Source organism: Dasypus novemcinctus, chromosome 13 (genome assembly GCF_030445035.2).
Source record: "Dasypus novemcinctus isolate mDasNov1 chromosome 13, mDasNov1.1.hap2, whole genome shotgun sequence".
NCBI lineage: Eukaryota > Metazoa > Chordata > Mammalia > Cingulata > Dasypodidae > Dasypus > Dasypus novemcinctus.
The window spans coordinates 58944963-58964037 of record NC_080685.1 but is presented as its reverse complement, the minus strand read 5'-3'; the positions used below and the strand labels follow the sequence as shown (position 1 = coordinate 58964037).

At 38.1% G+C, this 19075-nt stretch overlaps 1 protein-coding gene and 1 long non-coding RNA gene across 6 annotated transcripts in view; one reads left to right on the top strand and one right to left on the bottom strand.

Moving 5' to 3' along the window:
- LOC101443584 (sterol O-acyltransferase 1) overlaps positions 1-19075 on the top strand; it is a 115416-nt gene that overhangs the window by 83667 nt on the left and 12674 nt on the right. For 2 of the 3 annotated variants that reach the window (XM_058274804.2, XM_071207587.1), the window contains exons 13-16: positions 5485-5583; positions 6600-6735; positions 8307-8452; positions 10112-10884. In XM_058274804.2, coding sequence (XP_058130787.1) covers positions 5485-5583; positions 6600-6735; positions 8307-8452; positions 10112-10168 — 438 coding nt within the window. In that variant the 3' untranslated portion in view covers positions 10169-10884. Of the gene's footprint in view, positions 1-5484; positions 5584-6599; positions 6736-8306; positions 8453-10111; positions 10885-19075 lie in introns of those variants that run through there. The other variant, XM_071207588.1, reaches the window with a different exon arrangement.
- The window catches only part of LOC105747182 (uncharacterized), a 43300-nt gene continuing 25163 nt past the window's right edge, over positions 939-19075 (bottom strand). For all 3 annotated transcript variants that reach the window (XR_001119300.4, XR_002798744.3, XR_011645513.1), the window contains one exon: positions 939-6773. This is a non-coding gene — a long non-coding RNA (uncharacterized lncRNA). The remainder of the gene's footprint in view (positions 6774-19075) is intronic.

The window sequence follows — 19075 nt, the reverse complement described above, 5'->3', positions numbered from 1 at the left end:
TATAAGGCTATTTGTCTACATAGAAAATTAGTTGTTCAGTGAAGCCATATTGATCAATACTTTTAGCTAGATATTCTGGATAACTTGGTGCAGCTTCTACCTCAGCACTTGGTGCTTAACCGTACACTTTTTTCTCAGCTATGGAGATGTTTTCTTTCCTTAAACCACATGGATCAACCTCTGCTAGTTTTAAACTTTTCTTCCTCAGCTTCCTCACTTCTGTCAGCTTTCTCAGAATTGAGGAGAGTTAGGGTCTTGCTCTAGATTAGGCTGTGGCTTAGAGAAATGTTATGGCTGGTTTGATCTTCTATCCAGACCACTAAAACTTTCTCCATATCAGCAATAAGGCTGTTTTGCTTTCTTATTACTAGTGTTCACTGGAATAGCACTTTTAATTTTCTCCAAGAACTTTTCCCTTGCATTCACAACTTGGCTAACTGTTTGACTCAAGCGGCTTTGTTTTTTACCTTTCTTGGCTTTCTATATGCCTTCCCCATTAATCTTAAGCATTTCTATCTTTATTTTCCTCATCTTTCTCATCTATTTTTTTTTATTTTGTGGTAACATGAAACAAACCTAAAACTTCCCAATTTAACCATTTTTAAATGTAAAGTTCAGTAGCATTAATTATATTAACAGTTGTGCTACATTCACCAATATTTTTCATCACCCCAAACGAACTGTATACCCATTAAGTATTAACTCCCTAATGCCTCCTACCCCAACCCCTTGTAACCTCTAATCCACTTTCTGTCTCAATGTATTTGCCTAGTCTAGATATTTCTAGAATTTGATTTCAAATAAGACACATGCAACCCTTCCTTTCTATTGAACACCTAGAGGCCATTGTAGGGTTATTAACTGATCTAATTTCAAATTCATTGTCTCTCAGAGAATAGGGAGGAATGAGGAGAGGCAGAGAAATGGAGAATGTCAGATTGGTGGAGAAGTTAGAACACTCAACATTTATTGATTAATTTTACCGTTTTATATGGGCATGGTTCATGGCACCCCAAACACTTACAATAGTAACATCAAAGAACACAGATCACCATAACAGATAAAATAATACTGAAAAAGTTTGAAATACTGTGAGAATTACCAAAATGTAACATAGAGTCTTGAGGTGAGCAAATACTGCTGAAAGAATGATGCTGACAGACTTGCTTAATGCAAGGTTGTTACAAACGTTCAACTTCTGAAAAAAAATACACAATATCTACAAAGCCCAGTAAAGTGAAGCACAATAAAATGAGGTGTGCCTGTACAGAAAGAGGCACCCGGACTTCAAGGTAGCCACCATTTTACTCCTTGTGTAATTTATATTTTGGTATTAATAATACCACTAAACAAGTTTTAAGTGTAAGTATTCTATCTATCTGTATGACCTTAGAATTCTCTCATTTTTAGCATAGTAAAGTGTTTACTGATTTCTATTTAGATGAATGTTAGATTTAAACAATTCTGCATGTTCAGGGTTTCCTTACAGACCTACTGGCAGAGGTTAATAGAATACCATCATAACTTGCTTGATAATGAGACAAAAGGAGCCAACGAAGTTAATATTTAGAATGAGAATTGGTGTCTTATTTAACACTATTACCCAAAATGCCAATTTTTAAAAATTGAAGTGAAATTCATCTAGAATTAAGCATTTTAAAGCATACAATTCTGGGGCCTTTAGTGCATTCTTATGTTCTGCAACCACCACCGCTCTCCAGTTTCAAAACTTTTCACTGCCCTTGAGAATTTCCTATAAATTCCTCCCCATTCCTTCTTCCCTTCATTCCCTGGCGACCACTACTCTACTTTGTCTCTATGTATTTGTCTACTCTTGATAATTTATAGAGGAGGATCATAATGTATGAGATTTTTTGTGTCTGGTTTCTTTCCTTAAGCACAATGTTTTTGTTGTTGTTGTTTTTGGGTTTCTTAATTATATTTTTTAATTATTTTTAAAGGATACTTAGATTACATGAAATTTTACATTAAAAAATATAAGGGATTCCCATATACCCCACTCCCACACCTTCTTTCATTAGTGTGGTACATTCATTGCAATAATGAACACATTTTGGAACACTGTCCCTAAACATGAATTATAGTTTACATTGTAGTTTACACTATCTCCCACTCAATTCTTTAGGTTACGGCCACATATATAATGACCAATATCTGTCATTGCAGTCTCACTCAGGACAATTCCAAGTCCTGAAAATGCTCCTGTATTACACCTCTTTTTCCCCTCTCCCTGCCTTCAGCACCTCCAGTGACCACTGTCTCTACATCAATGATATAATTTCTCCAATTGCTAGAATACCAATAAGTCCATAGTAGAATACCAGTAAGTACACTTTAGTCCATATTTTATTCCCTAATCCTGAGGATTCCAGGATGGTGAAGCCCACTTCACCTCTAATTGAGAGGGTACCTCGATCCCATACGGCTGATGGATGGGACTCTCTCGCTTGCAGTTGTAGACTCCCTTGGTTCCTTAATATGTTGGTTGTCCATTCTCACCTCCTTGTTAGTTTTCCTGGGAGAGTCCAATGAACTGGAGAGTAGGTTTTGTGACTCAACTAAGGCTCAGGGCTGAGCTCCACATGGACAGCCCAAAGAGTCAAGTCTCTTGGATGTACACCTGCCAACTCAGCACCAAGTATAGGTTCAGATAAAAGGGACAGAAGAGGCATGTGTAGAGAATTCATGTCTGAGTTCAACTGTCTCAGTCGGGAGTATAAATTCTGATGTAGAGCCCACTGGAGAGGTACCACCTTCTTCAGCTATCAGCCATGACCACAGAACTTGGGTTTCTCCAGGGCACTCCAGAGCCGCCCATGTAGATTAGTATCTACTCTGGCAGTCTACAAGATCATGCTGAGATGTGCATAAGTGTTTCCTCTTGGAAGACCTCCTGACTCATTTCAAAGTCTCTTAGTCATATAAACTCATTTGTCTTTACCTTTTCCCCCTTTTATTCAAGGTCTTTTTAGAGTTGCATTCCTTGATGGTGTTTGGTGCCAGGGAGGCTCGTCCCCAGGAGTTATGTCCCATGCTGGGGGGAAACATTTATATGTTGAGTTTGGCTCAGAGAGAGCCACATTTGAACAGCATGGAGGCTCTCAGGAGGATAGCTTTTATGCTCCCTACGATACTAGACTACATTCACAATGATGTGCCACCATCACCATCCTCCATCAACAAAATTTTTCATCACCCCAAACAGAAACTCTGCTCTCATTAATCATGGACCCCCATTCTCCTCCCCTGCCACCTTTACTCTACTTTGTTTTTATGGTTGGCTTATTCTATTTAGTGTAAGTAAAATCTTCTGTCTTTTTGTGTCTGGCTTATTTCACTCACCATGATATCTTCAGAGTTCATCTACACTGTAGCATGTATAAGAATTTCATTCCTTTTTATGGGCAAATAATACTCCATTGTATGTATGGACCACATTTTGTTTATTCATTCATGTACTAATGGACCTTGGGTTGCTACTACCTTTTAGATATTGTGAATAATGCCCCAGTAAATACAGTGAACAAATAACTGAGTCTCTGCTTTCAATTCTTTTAGGTATATCATAACAAGTGGAATTGCTTGGTCCTATGATAATTCTATACTTAACTTTTTTACTTTTTGAGGAACAGTTTTCCACAGCAGCTGCTCCATTTTACATTCCCACCAGCAATGTACAGGGTTCCTATCTCTCCCAATTTTTGCCAAGCATTATTTTCTATTGTTTAGATTATTGCCATCCTTGTGGGTGTGAAGTTAAAACTCTTCTGTGGTTTTGAATTTGCATTTCCTTAACAACCTATAAAGTGGGGAATATTTTCATGTGCTTATTGGCCATTTGTATATCTTTGGAGCAATGTCTGTTAAAGTGCCTTGCCCATCTTTTAACTGGGTTTTCTGTTACATTTTAGGAGTTCTTTCTATATTCTGGAAAATAAACCCTGATCGGATATGTGATTTCCAATTCCAATTATTTTCTACCATTCTGCAAGCTGTTTTTGCACTTTCTTGACAATGTCTTTTGCTGTACAAAACTTTTTTACTTTTGATGCAGTCCAGTTTATTTTTCTTTTGTGGTTAGTGCTATTGGTGTCATATCTAACAATTCATCTTCAAATCCAAGGTCATGAACTTTTATCCCTGTCTTCTTTTAATACCTATATAATTTCCGTTCTTATATTTAGGTTACTGATTTATTAAATTTAATATTTATGTATGAAGTGAGATAGGGATCTAATTTCATTCATTTGCTTGTGGTTTCCCTCACTTGGCACCCTTATTAAAAATCGATTGGTGGCGGCAGAATTGGTCCAGTGGTTAGGGCGTCTGTCTACCACATGGGAGGTCTGTGGTTCAAACCCCGGGCCTCCTTGACCCATGTGGAACTGGCCCACATGCAGTGCTGATGCGCACAAGGAGTGCCGTGCCACGCAAGGGTGTCCCCTTCAAAGGGGAGCCCCACGTGTAAGGAGTGCGCTTGTAAGGAGAGCTGCCCAGTGCAAAAGAATGTGCAGCCTGCCCAGGAATGGTGCCACACACACAGAGAAGTGACACAAGATGACACAACAAAAAAAAAACACAGATTCCCATGCCGCTGACAACAACAGAAGCGGACAAAGAAGATGCAGCAAATGGACTCAGAGAACAGACAACTGGGGTGGGGGCGGGGGGAAGGGGTGAGAAATAAATAAATAAATAAATCTTTTTTAAAAAATCAATTGGCCTTAGATGTCTGATTTTACTTGTGGACTTTATATTCTATTCCATTGATCTATATGTCTATCCTTGTGCCAATACCACATGCTTTGATTACTGTAGCTTTGTATTAAGTTTTAAAGTTGGAAAGTGTGAATCCTCTTACTTTTTTAGTATTGTTTTTGGCTATTTTGGGCTCTTTGCAAATCCATATCAATTTGAAGATTGGCTTGTCCATTTCTACAAAAGACCATTGGAATTTTGATAGAGATTGTATTGAATCTATATATCCTTTTGGAGAGTGTTTACATCTTAGCAATGTTAATCCTTCCAAACTATTAACATGGGATATCTTTCCATTTAATTAGGTCATCTCTAAATTTTTTTACAATGTTTTTATGTTTTCAGTATACAAGTGTTTCACCTCTTTGGTTAAACTTATTGCTAGGCATTTTATTGTTTTGTGTGCTATTGTAAATGGAATTGTTTTTAGAATTTCCTTTTCAGATTGTTCCTTGGTGAATAGAAACAAAACCGATTTTTGTATGTCAGTCTCATAGCTTTACAACTTTGCTGAATTTGTTTATTAGCTCTGGTAGTTATTTTGTGGTAACCAAAATGCCTTTTCAGATTTTCTGTAATCACCGTATGGGCTAACAATCTATTATAACATTCTTGGGTGTACTGTGTATGTATATTCTTTGGGACTATGCAGATATTTTGATTGGGTTCTTTATTTTTGTTCCTGTTTCTTTAATTTTTTCTTAGGATTGGTGGAATTCTACATCATTCTCCAGCTATTTCAGGACATGGAATGTGGTGGTCCATGACTGGCTATATTACTATGTTTACAAGGACTTACTCTGGGTAATCAGCAAGAATTATGTGATTGATGTTTAAGAAATAGAGATTCTTTTCCAACATGTATTTGTGTTGTGTAGCTGGAGGAACTTATACTTAATGGCTCATAGATAGAGAATGGTATTATCTTGTGTTTGGTTCTTTTGTGCGATTTTATCTCTAAGAGCCCTCTGCTTTGAATAGTACTGCTTAGAGACATATATATGTATATGTCTTACTGTATATATTAGCAGGTCTAATACCGTATTTTTGCTCTGTATTTTATTTCACATGTTGTCAAAATAAGTATGCCTGGAGACCTTGGAGGAATAGTCAGGATTCACCGATGATAAATCATTTCTTTCAAATGGCATTGCCAGCAAATCATCTCACTCTGGCATTTATTTATTTATTTGGGAAAACTCCTATGCATTGATTTACACTGACATGTCTTTGATACTGATAAAAAGTAATCTTTAATGTGCTGATTGAGTATATCTGGAGTGTCTAGATTTTAATTCTTGTTAGGTAAAGGCACCTTTGGGCTAAGTGACAACATGTTGTGATGCAAAAATCACTGAATTTGATTGCTAGATCTGTCATTTATAAGAGTAGTTTCACATATAGATAAGGCAAGTCCCTTGCCCTTTCTGAGCCTTAGTTTTGTTACCTGGAAAAATGGAGAGAATGCCTGCCTTCTCCATCATACATTGTTACTCTAAAAATTAAGTTCTGATGTATTACAGTTTTATGTGGAAGTGGTTTTGTTCATTATAGTGACTTAAAAATATGTTATTAATATTTTTGGAAAGTTGCCCAGATCACTCAACATTTGTTTTTGAAAAGACTTCATTTTAGCAAAGTAAGATTTAATAAGCTAATATGTTTTTTGAACTTTTTAAAAAACATGTGGGTTAATCCTAGGAGTAGTCTTGGAAAATCAAATATAATAGAAAATGAAATATGTACGTTTAGCGTGTGACAATTATAAGTTTTATATAATCCATATTTAATTGCTTTTTAACATTTTCCTTTTCCCCTAGTTTCTCTCGAAGAAGTTTAAATTTGCCGCCATGTTAGCTACCTTTGTTGGATCTGGTATAGTGCATGAATATATCTTGACTGTTGGTTTCAATTTTTTCTATCCAGTGCTCTTTGTGTTCTTCATCTTCTTTGGAAGTAAGTATCTTGACATGCTGTGAGTACTGGGTATTATGCTAAAAGAAAACAAGACAAAATCGAAACTATAAAATCACTATAGAAAACAAAATAGTAAGTACATGCCAGTGTTTATCAAGTGGCAAGAACATTGACTTTGCATAATTGTATACAACTTGGTTTAAGATATTTACACCTTGAAATAGAGAAATCAACTAGGTAACCTCTAGGAAATGACTGTGTCTCCACTCTGGAAAACTATCATTTTTGAGGTGGGTAAAAAGGGACATGTTAGAATATGAATAATTCCACGAAATGTGTTTTCCCCTATTCTGAATACCATAGGAATTCCTATTAAATGCTGATTAATAAACTTCAGCTCTCAAGTTCCTTTTTTGTTTATAGGAACAGTGACCAGAATTGTTTGGGAACATTTGATGCTCACTGTTATTATTAAATGACAGCTGATATCTGAGGCCACTCATCTCCTGATAGATTATTTTGTTAACTCTCTATATTTTTTTGTTTGTTTTTTGACTGCCAGTTATATATTTCTCTCTTCCTAACAGCACATTTTTTTTTACTGAGGTAAAATTAACATAAAAGAAAACATTAGTCATTTTTAAGTATACAATTCAGTAGCATCTAATATAATCACCACCACCTCTAGTTCCAAGACATTTTTGTTACCCCAAAAGGAAACCCCATACCCATTAAGCACTTCCTCCCCATTCCCCACCTCTTCTTGGCCCTTGGTAACCACTAATCTACTTTCTGTCTCTTTGGTTTTGTCAATTGTGGACATTTCACATAAGTGAAAGCATACACTATGTTACTTTTTGTGTCTGGCTTCTGTCACTTAGCCTAATGTTTTCATGGTTCATCCATGTTGTTGTACATATCAGTCCTTCATGCCTTTTTATGACTGAATAATATTCCAGTATATGGATATACCATATTTTCTTTATCCATTCATCTGTTGGCAAACATTTGGGCGGTTTCAGGCTTTTGGCATTGTGAATAGTGCTGCTATCAATATTAGTGTACAAGTAATTGTGAGAATAACTGTTTTCACTTCCATACGTAAGAGTGGAATTGTTGTGTTATATAGCAATTCTGTTTAACTTTTTGAGGAGCTGCCAGACTGTTTCCCAGAGTGGCTGCACCATTTTATGTTCCACCAGCAATGTGTGAAGGTTCCAATGTATACATATCTTTACCTCCTCACCAAGACTTATTTTCCTTTTTTTAAAAAATTATGGTGTGAAATTGTATCTCACTGTGGTTTTGAGTTATATTTCTGTAATGACAAATGACTCTGAGTTTCTTTTTTATGTTTGTTGGCCATTTCATATCTTCCTCAGAGAAATATCTATTCAAATCCTTTGCCCATTTTTCAAAATTCGGTTGTCTTTTATTTTTGATTTGTGGGACTTCTTTATATATTCTGTATATATGATTTACAAATATTTTTCTCCCATTCTGTGGGTTGTCTTTTTACTCTTTTGTATGTTGCCTTTGCACAATTTTTTTTTATTTTGATGAAGTTCAGTTGTTAACTATATATTTTTTTATCATCTTTCTAACTTTAGTGACCTTAAACTTCATTGTCAATGATAGCAGGAAAAGGCCAATTTGGAATCTTATGCTATGGATTTCTCTCTTCTTGGGCCACGGAATGGTAGTGTGCTTATATTCTCAAGAATGGTATGCACATCAGCATTGTCCTCTGAAAAATGTGAGTCATCAGACTGGCTGGAATAGAAAAATAGCCTATTTGTCCTCTGAATAGGAGGATGGACAATATTGAGAAGGATACTAGTGGAGGGTAAGATGAACTAGTGTAAGGAAGGGAAATAAAGAGTTAAAGCATGATGTTATTTTTAGTCTTACTGCACTGTCCTCGTTCTTGGTTCTCTTCCTTCTCTTTTACTGCTTTTTCTTTAATGTCTTCTCTAATTTTCTTCCTGTTTCCTAAAAATACAGGTATTCTCCAAGGTTTCTCCAATGGAATGTGACCTTTTCCCTGCTCCCACCAGCCTATACTTATGCATTTTTTCACCCTGACCCTTCCAATGTAATTTGCTCTTGGTAAAAATGTCAAACAATGTTGATATACAGGCATACCTTAGAGATATTGCAGTTCAATTCTAGACCACCACAATAAAGCAAATTTCAGAATAAAGCAAGTCACATGAATTTTTTGGTTTCCCAGTGCTTATAAAAGTTATGTTACACAATATTGCAGTCTATTAAGTGGGCAATAGCACTATTTCTAAAGAAACAATGTATATAACTTTATTAAAATGTGACATAGAAACATGAAATGAGCATATGATGTTAGAAAAATGGCACTGATAGACTTGCTCAATGCAGGGTTGTCACAAACCTTCTATTTATAAAACATGCCATAACTATAAAGCATGACAAATTGAAGCACAATAAAACAAGGTATGCCTTTACCTTGTTCCGTTTCCCTTATTGTGTTGTTTTTGTTTTTGTTTCTCTTGTATCAGTCTCAATTAGCCTTAGGGCTTTCATTTTTAGCTACATTTGGATGACTCCTAAATCTAAATCTATAGCACTAAATTAGCTGATGTCTTGATAAATCTGCCACAGTATGTCTCACAAGCACCTTAAACTAAAAGTACCCCAAATCAAATTAATCACTTTCTCTTCCAATGCCTTTCTTTGTACCCTGTTTTTGTTATGCTATCCTAAATATCCCATATTATTTCCTACTAATTCCCTTTGTGAAACTAAAGTAACTGCTCTGGACTCTGGACTCCTGATAATTGTCTCTGGTTATGCCGCTCCTTACACTCAGTTTCCACATGCCAGATTCTGTTCTCCTGTCAAAACCCATTTGGATGGTACATCCCCCATGAAGCTTTTTCAAATTCCTTCTCCTCCCTCTTTCTTGCTTCTGAATTTTCATAGTACTTCATTTCTTCCTTTTTGAGAAATTCAGTAATTTTTAACCATGTATTAATGTAATTTGTACATATATTTTATCATCTTTCATCTTCTACTACCATTTAGATTTTGAGCTGCTAAAAGTAGGGCTCTGCTAAAGCAAACAAGCAAGATAGGAAACAAGAAAGGAAGTTCCTGTTGGGAATTTGGTCAGAAGTCCATGCAGTTGTGTAATTTTGAGTTTACTAGACTTCAGAAATTTTATGCATAATTTCTCAATTGAATAAACCTATATTGTAAATAAAATTACTAAATACCTTTTGAATTAGTGAGCTGCTTATAAGAAGAGGACACTGAAATGCTAGGAGATATTTTAGAGATGTACAGTATATAATTAACACCCCCTAATCTACCACCATACACCTTGTAACACAATGCATACAAATAAAGTATTCCTCCGTTTTTTTTTTCTCCTTTGTAGCCCACGTTTCTGGATTACATTCGGCCACGTTCCTGGACTTGTTATTATGTGTTTTAGAACTTGGGACTGAAAACTGGATGTTCTTCCTAATTGGGGGCCAGCTGCTGTTTCAAACTATTACTGAAGTTATTCATGTTATTGAATAATTCCACGTTTTACAGATGGCTCAGTCTATTGCTGGGTTATATGAAGCTGAGCTGTTGGACATTCACTGGAATCTGACACACTTAAGGACTTTTTTTCCCCTTTTGGGTAAGGGAGCCTGATAGCTGAGATAATAGGTTTTTCTGGGTCATATCTGCTCAAGCCTCAGTAATTATTTCTGTGCATCTTTTGGTACTTCATCCAATCAGAGACTGGATGCCATCATAATTTACTTGGATACTGAATTAGCCAAAACACTTGAAACTATTTCGGGATCTCAGGCTTAGAACTTTTTTTTTCATGTACACTGTTGAAATGGAGGCTAGTTAAAAATGTGATTACAGAAAAATAGAAAATAATTTTATATGGAATGATTTTTTCCTATTTCTAATATAAAGAGAAAAATGTCATCCATTTTCCAAATATAATCTTGTTGTAAATCCTTTTTTTTTAATCTTTACTTGAAGAAAATTTTTATTTCTAGTCAATGCCAATCTTGTTTTCTCTATACCAGGGATTCTTAACCTTTTTTTGTTCTATGGACCCCTTTGCCAGTCAGGTGAAAACCATGGACCCCTTACTAAGTCCACACTATACTGTGATTGTTTAATAAATATATCACCATCGTACCAACACGTCCCCACAAGAATGTTTTTTTGAATTTCATTTCAAATTCCTGAACCCCTGGTTAAGAACTTCTGCACTATATGATATAGGTTATGATATCTGCAAAGCTCTTCTTAAATTTCTTCCTGAATTGAGTTTGCATCCCTAACATTATACACTGAGGGGATCAGAAGTTGGAAGGAAAAAAGAAGAAAGCAGCATGGGAGAAAGGAAAACATATCCTCTTATAACTTCCAAATGTATATGGTTCAAAGGTTTGCCTATCTAATCATGTGTTTAATTATTTTGTTTATAATGGAATTTAGGTGAAAAAAGACATTTTTATATTTTTTTAAGAAGATAGATTACACAAAATGTTACAGAAAAATATAAGGGATTTTCATATGCACCACTCCCCACAACTCCCACCCTTCCACACATTAACAACTTCTTTCAGTAGTGTGGTAAATTCATTGCAAGTGATGAACACTTTTGGAGCATTGCCACTAAGCATGGCATTGTAGTTTACACTGTCTCCCACTCAATTCTGTAGGTTCTGGCAGGATATAAAATGGACTGTATCTGTCATTGCAATGTCATTCAGGACAATTCCAAGTCCCAAAAATGCCCCCATATACACCTCTTTTTCCCTCTCCCTGCCTTCAGCAGTGTTCACTGTCTCCATAACAATGATATAATTTCTTCCATTGCTAGAATACAAATTCTATAGTAGAATATCAATAAGTCCACTGTAGTTCATATTTTCTTCCCCATTCCTGAGTATCCTAGGATGGTGATGCCCACTCCACCTCTAACTGAGAGGGGGCCTCTATCCCATATGGCTGATGGATGGGACTCCCTTGCTTGCAGTTGTAGACTCTCAGTTCCTTGGTATGGCGGTTGTCCATCTTCACCTGTTTGTTAGTTTTCCTGGGTGAGTCCAATGAACTGGAGAGTAGGTGTTGCAACTCTGCTGAGGCTCAGGTCCCAGCTGGCAAATGGACAGCCCAAAGATTCATGTCTCTTGGACATACCCCTACCAACTCCAGCACCAACTATGGGTTCGAATAGAAGGGAGAGAAGAGGCATGTGGACAGAAGACACATCTGAGTCCAACTCTGTCACACTTGGGAGTACAAACTCTGAAGTAGGGTCCACTGGCGAGGCACCAAACTCCAGAGCTATCTGCCATGACTGTAGGACTTGGTCATCTTCAGAGCTCTCAGGAGCCCCACTGTTTGGGGTGGTATCTAATTTGGCAGTCTATGAGATCCTGTTGCGTCATGCATAAACATTACCTCTGGGATGAACTCCCGATCACTTTGAAGTCTCTTGGCCATATAAACTCATTTAATGTCTTTAACTTTTCCTCCTTTTATTCAAGATATTTTTCCAGTTGCATTGCATGTTGAAGTGTGGTAGTAATCCCTCAGTGGCTGGGAGGCTCATCACTGGTAGTCATGTCCCATACTGGGGGAAAGGTAGGGAATTCATATGCTGTTTGGCTCAGAGAGAGGCCACATTTGAGCAACACGGAGGCTCTCAGGAGGTAGTTGTTAGGCACCCTATAGCACTAAGCTAAGTTGCAATTTCAAGAGCAAAGGCTCATAAGCATAATTGTCAATATCAAGGGCCCATCAGTGGACCATCCTTCTTCACTACTCCTTGCCATGTTCTTGGAGGATTGTTGCTCTTTCATTAGAGAATGTCAGAGTCTCCCCAGAATAGGAATTCAATGTTCTTTCAATTATTGTGTGACTCTCCACCCACTGTGACAATGCCCCATGAACATTTGAACACGTTTATATACCTTATATCTATGCCCAGGTGCACTTCCTCCCATGTATTCCCATCCCTGACACTCCACACCAATGATCCTCCCCAGCCACAGTGGACCCTACTGTGGTCCAAAACTTCTTCAAATATAAGTCAAGAATATCACCAAATACAATTAATAGGAAAATGAAATAATAATGATAGGTTTAAACATAAGAAATAAAATATACAATAAATTTGAAAAACTGAAACTAAACTAAATTGGAATATTAAAAATAATGAAAAATATTTATTAAAAATTTTTGACGCTTTGTCTTTCATCACTTTAATATCTGTTTTCTCTGTGCAGTGACATTTTCTTCCATTTCTTTCACAGTGTCTGACATTTTTCATTTTGTCTAGAAAGAGGTTTTAGGTCCCAGTAAAGTTACATATAGAACACAGGGGACTCCCATATATCCAACATCCTCTCCCTTTTCCCTCTTCTCGTGTCAATAACCTTTCTGTATATGGATGGTACATTTGTTACAACTGATATACAAATATTGAAAAATAGCCAGTGACCATGGTCAATGGTTCACATTATGGTCTACACTCTAGACCATTACACTTTTGTAAATTTTAGATGAAATTCAACATGACCTGTATCCATCATTGCAAGATCATGCAGAACCCTTCCACAAAACTTTTAGGTAGTAAGTTTTCTGAATTTATTTAGAAGTATCACTAGGGATAATTATTTCATTATCTAATCATATTGATCTATTTTGAATTTTGTAGATTTGTAAGTCTGTAACATTAGTAATCATCACCTACATTAATATGAAATTAATTAGTAAAGAGCCATAAGCTGGCTTCTGCATTTGCTCAATTATCATAATTTTAATGGTCGTTTAGTTTTTGGTGAGACAAATTAACCTGTTACTGTTTTCAAAGAAATATACCCTGTACATGATGTTTCCATGTTATACATTGCCCATTCCTAGTACATTGTTGTGTGTAGGAATTATTTTGTTTGTATGTATTATGTATGATTTTGTTCCTAAAGATTGAGCATTTTTTTCTTTTAATTATCTTCTTTATCTTTTTTAAAAGATACATAGACCACAGAAAATGTTCATTAAAAAATATAAGAGGTTCCAATAGATCCCACTCCCCATGCTTCTGCACTCCTCCCACATCAACAATCTCTTTCATTAGTGGCACATTCATTGCATTTGGAAAATACATTTTGGAGCACTGCTATGATTCATGGATTATAGTTTACATTGTAGTTTATACCCTCCCCCATTCTATTCAGTGGGTTATGAAGGATATATAATGTCCTGCATCTGTCCTTGCAATATCATTCAGGAGAACTCCAAGTCCTGAAAATGCCCTCATATCACAACTCTTCTTCCTTCTCCCTGCCCTCAGCAACTCCTCAGCCACTATTTCCACATAAATGATACAATTTCTTCCATTCTTTGAATCACAAGAGTTTTACAGTTGAATACCAGTCAGTCCACTCTAATCCATATTTTATTCCTGCATCCTGCAGACCCTGGGATAGCGATGTCCACTCCACCTCTACATCAAGAGGGGGCTTAGCTCCCACATGGCTGATGGATGTGATTCTCCTGCTTGCAGCTGTAGACTCTCGGTTCCCTCATGTGGTGGTTGGCCATCCTCACCTCCCTGTTAGCTGACCTGGGTTACTCAACAAACAAGAGAGTAGGTGTTGCAACTCTGCTGAGGCTCAGGGATCAGCTGGCACATGGACTGTCCAGAGACTCAAGTCTCCTGAGCATACACCAACCCCAGCGTCAAGCACAGATTCAGTAAAAGTGACAGAAGAGGCATGTGTGGAGAGGTCATATCTGAGTCCATCTCCATCACACTCAGGAGCACAAATTCCAAAGTAGGACCCATTGACAAGGCACTGAAGTCCAGGGCCATCTACCATGACCGTAGCCCTGTGTCTTTGTAGGCCTCAGGAGCACCACTACCTGGGGTTGTATCTACTTTGGCTGTCTCTGGGATCCTGCTGAGTTGTACATAAGTGCAATCCCTCTGATGACCTCCCGACTCATTTTGAAGCCTCTTAGCTATATAAACACATTTGTCTTTACCATTTCCCCCTTATATTCAAGGTCTTTTTCTAGTTGGATCACCAGCTGCTGCTTGGTAGAAATCCCTTGTGCCATGGAGACCCATTGCCGGGAGTCATGTCCAACACAGGGGAGAAGGTAATTCATTTGTATCCTGAGTTTGGCTTAAGAGAGTGACCACATTTGAGCAATATGGAGGCTCTCAGGAGGTAACCCTTAGGCACCGTGCAGCTCTAGGCCTACTTGAAATTTCTAGCACACAGGCTAGTCATCAATATGAAGAGCCCTTCACTGACTATCCTTCTTCAATGGTTTTTTGCCTTTGCGCTTGGGGGATTGTTGCTATTCCATTGTGGAATGGGACAGAGCTTCACTCGATGGGACCTCAGCACTCCCTCAGCTGTTGTGTTTAACTCTACCTACTATGACAATACCCAATGAATATCTGAACATATGAGCATTGAAAGAGATATCAGAGGCTGCATAGTTCAACTTCTCACCCAAAGAAATGAGACTTATTTAGTATCCAAATGATCGATACTTAGTACAGACAAATTAAGAGGCTCTCTTGCTATTCTAACTGGCCCATTGTTACCCATAAAAAATTTTGGAACACTTTCTGAAATTCCTTTAAACTCAGTTTATGTATCACAAGAAGATAAGAAGAGTTTCTTAATAGTTACAACTTACTTTAGACGGTAAGTCCCAGTGAAATTTTATTCACCATACATTTCATCTAGATGAAATAAGGCAGATTTAAAAAATCAAATCCATATTCTACAAATCAAAGTGCACTTCAAAGGATGTCATTAAAGCAGAAAAAAAGGTCGCCACATGATCTCAAGCAGTAATGTTCTATACAGTGTTATTTTAATTGCAGTGAAAACAATCTCTTAATGACTGCTTTTTTTAATTTTTTAATTTTTTGGCTTTATTTTTTTTAATGTTATATTCAAAAAATATGAGGTCCCCATACACTCCCCACCCCTCTCACCCCACTCCTCCCACAACAACAACCTCCTACATCATCATGGAAAATTCATTGCACTTGGTGAACACATCTCTGAGCACTGCAGCACCAAATGGTCAATTTCCACATTATAATCTACACTCTCCCCCAGTCCACTCAGTGGGCCATGGGATGACAGACAATGAATGACTGCTTTTAATATATCTTGTAATCTAGGGTATTTTTTAAAAATTTTTTATTGTCTTTGTTTTTCTTCTTTTTATTATCTCCCCACCCCCACCCCCTTGTGGCTTTTTGCGTGCTGTCTGCTCTCTGTGTCTATTCATAGTGTGCTCTTCTGTGTCTGTTTTTTATTTATTTCCCCTCCGTCCCCCTTGTGGTTTGCTTGCTCTCTGTACTCTGTGTCCGTTCACTGCATAAGCTTCTGCGTTTCTTTGCTTTTCTCCCTTTTTTGTTGTGTCAGGTTGCTGAGTTGGCTCCTGCAGCGCTTGTGGGCTGGTGGCAATCCACAACACTTACAGGACTGATGGCACTCCGTGGCACTTGTGGGCTAGGCAGCACTCCACGGTGCTTGCTGTTGGGGCAGCACTCTGTGGTGCCCGGGCCGGCGGCTCTCTGCAGCATGTGGGTGAGCCTGTCTTCACAAGGAGGCCCTGGGACATGAACCCAGGGCCTCCTGTATGGTAGACCAGAGTCCTACTGATTGAGCCACAGCCACTTCCCTTATTGTCTTTTCTATAAAGATACATAGATCACAAAAAGTTATATTAAAAAATATGAGGTTCTCTTATACCCCACACACCACCCACCCCACTCCTCACACATCAACAACCTCTTTCATCATTGTGGCACATTCATTGCATTTGGTGAATACATTTTGGAGCACTGCTGCACTGCATGGATAATACTTTACACTCTCCAGAGTATATTCAGTGGGTTATGGCAGGATAAATAATGTCCAGGATCTTTCCCTGCAATATCATTTAGGACAACTCCAAGTCTCCAAAGTGGCCCCACATCACATCTCTTCTTCCCTCTAACTGCCCTCAGGAACTATACCATGGCCAATTTCTCCACATCAATGATACAATTTCTTCCATTAGTAGTCACAATAATTCTATAGTAGAGTACCATTAATTCCACTCTAATCCATATTTTATTCCTCCATCCTGTGGACCCTGGGATTGTGATGTCCACTCCACCCTGATACTGAGAGGAGGCTTAGGTTCCATATGTTTGATGGATGCAATCCTCGTGCTGGCAGTTGTAGGCACTCTTGACTCCCTGGTGTGGTAGTTGACCATCTTCACCTACCTGTTAGCTGATCGGGCAAGTCCAATGAATAAGAGAGTATATTTGCAACTGTGCTAAGGCTCAGAGTCCAGCTGGCACATAGCTAGTAGAGATATTCAAGTCTCCTGGGATACAACAACACCAATGCCAATGAGAGGTTCAGTAAAAGTGACAGAAAGTAAAATGAATTAGTTACTTGGATTTGTAACTACTTTTTTTTTTTTTTTTTTTTTGATGGGTAGGTGGTGGTAGTGAGGGAGGATTTGTGGACAAGGTAGGCTTTCCCTCACTCCTACCCCAATGTGGCTACCTCATCTGTTTGCTCACTGTTTTTGCTCCTTGTCTGCTTGTTGTCTGTGTGCTCTTTAGGAGGTGCCAGGAACAAAACCCAGGATCTCTCATGTGGGAGGCAGACACTCAACTGCTTGAGCCACATCCACTCCCCTATAACTACTTTTAAAATACAATGAGGGAACTTAGAAAAACAGATTGGTCTAAAACTTGGTTATGAATAAGCCAAACTCTTGAACCAAAATTTATGCTGTGTGAAATTTCAGTTCTGAAGAAGAGTGTCATTCTTAGGCCTATACAGTCATACCTTGGTACTTGACTACTTGGAAACCTATCAAATTTGGTACTTGACGTATTTTGATGTGAAAATTTTGCCCCGCTACTCATCATTTGTTTGGTATTAGACATGGAAGCTAAAACTTGTCAGTGTCTGTTGCCTCAAAACTCGCTACCATTTCCAGCTGAAACACAGGGTTACACACTTGTGATGTCATAGCTCTTGTCCTGTACACATTCCATTACAGTCTTATTTCAGCTTCTGTGGTGATTTTGTGATTTTTGCATTTTTTCTCATTATGGGTCCTAAGAAAATGAGCAGTGATAGCACTGTACAGAAAAGAAAATTGCTTTGCACCACCCTTGAGCAAAAAAATAAATACACAAATATGAGAGCTGACCTTGCTAGCGAATATGGTATGCCTAGAACAAGAGTATCCACCATTATAAAGAATAAAGAAGTAATTAAAAACAAAAAGGCTGTGCATATATCGGTGTATGTCCTTGTTTTCAGTTCTTTTGGGTATATACCCAGCAGAGAAACTGCTGGGTCATACAGCAAATCTATAGCTAGTTTTTTGAGAAACCACCAAACTGTCCTCCAGAATGGCTGGATCCTTCTGCATTCCCACCAGCAGTGAATGAGTGTTCCCATTCCTCCACATCCTCTCCAACACTTGTACTCTTCTGTTTTTGTTTTTTTATTTCTCTACCTACCCACCCCTGCCAGTTGTCTTCTCTCTGTGTGCATTCGCTGTGTTTTCTTCTGTGACCGCTTCTATCCTTATCAGCAGCACCGGGAAACTCTGTCTCTTTTTGTTGCATCATCTTGCTGTGTCAGCTTGCTGCGTCAGTTACTCCACGTGTGTATCGCCATTCTTGGGCAGGCTGCACTTTCTTTTGCACTCTCCTAACAGGGCGCACTCCTAACAGGGCGCACTCCTTGTGCCTCTCCTAACAGGGCGCACTCCTTGTGCATGGGGCTCCCCTATGCAGGGGATGCCCCTGCATGGCACAGCACTCCCTGTGCCCATCAGCACTGCTCATGGGCCAGCTACACACAGGTCATTGAGGCCCAGGGTTTGAACCACAGACCTCCCATGTGGTAGGCAGACACCCTATCCATTGGGCCAAGTCCACTTCCCTCTTCTGTTTTTTTGATAGCCGCCAGTCTCATGGGAGTGAGATGGTATCTCATTGTAGTTTTGATTTGCATTTCCCTAAGAGCTAATGATTTTGAGCTTTTTTTCATGTGCTTTTTAGCCTATTGTATTTCTTCTTTGAAGAAGTATCTGTTCAAATCTCTTGCCCATTTTGTAAATGGGTTGTTTGTCTTTTTATTTTCAAGATATAGGAGTTCTTAATATATGCAGGATATTAGTCTCCAATCAGATATACGGCTACCAAATATTTTCTCCCATTGGGTAGGCTGTCTTTTCACTTTCTTGACAAACTCCTTTGAGGTGCAAAAGGCTTTAATTTTGAGGAAGTCCCATTGATCTATTTGTTCTTTCCTGC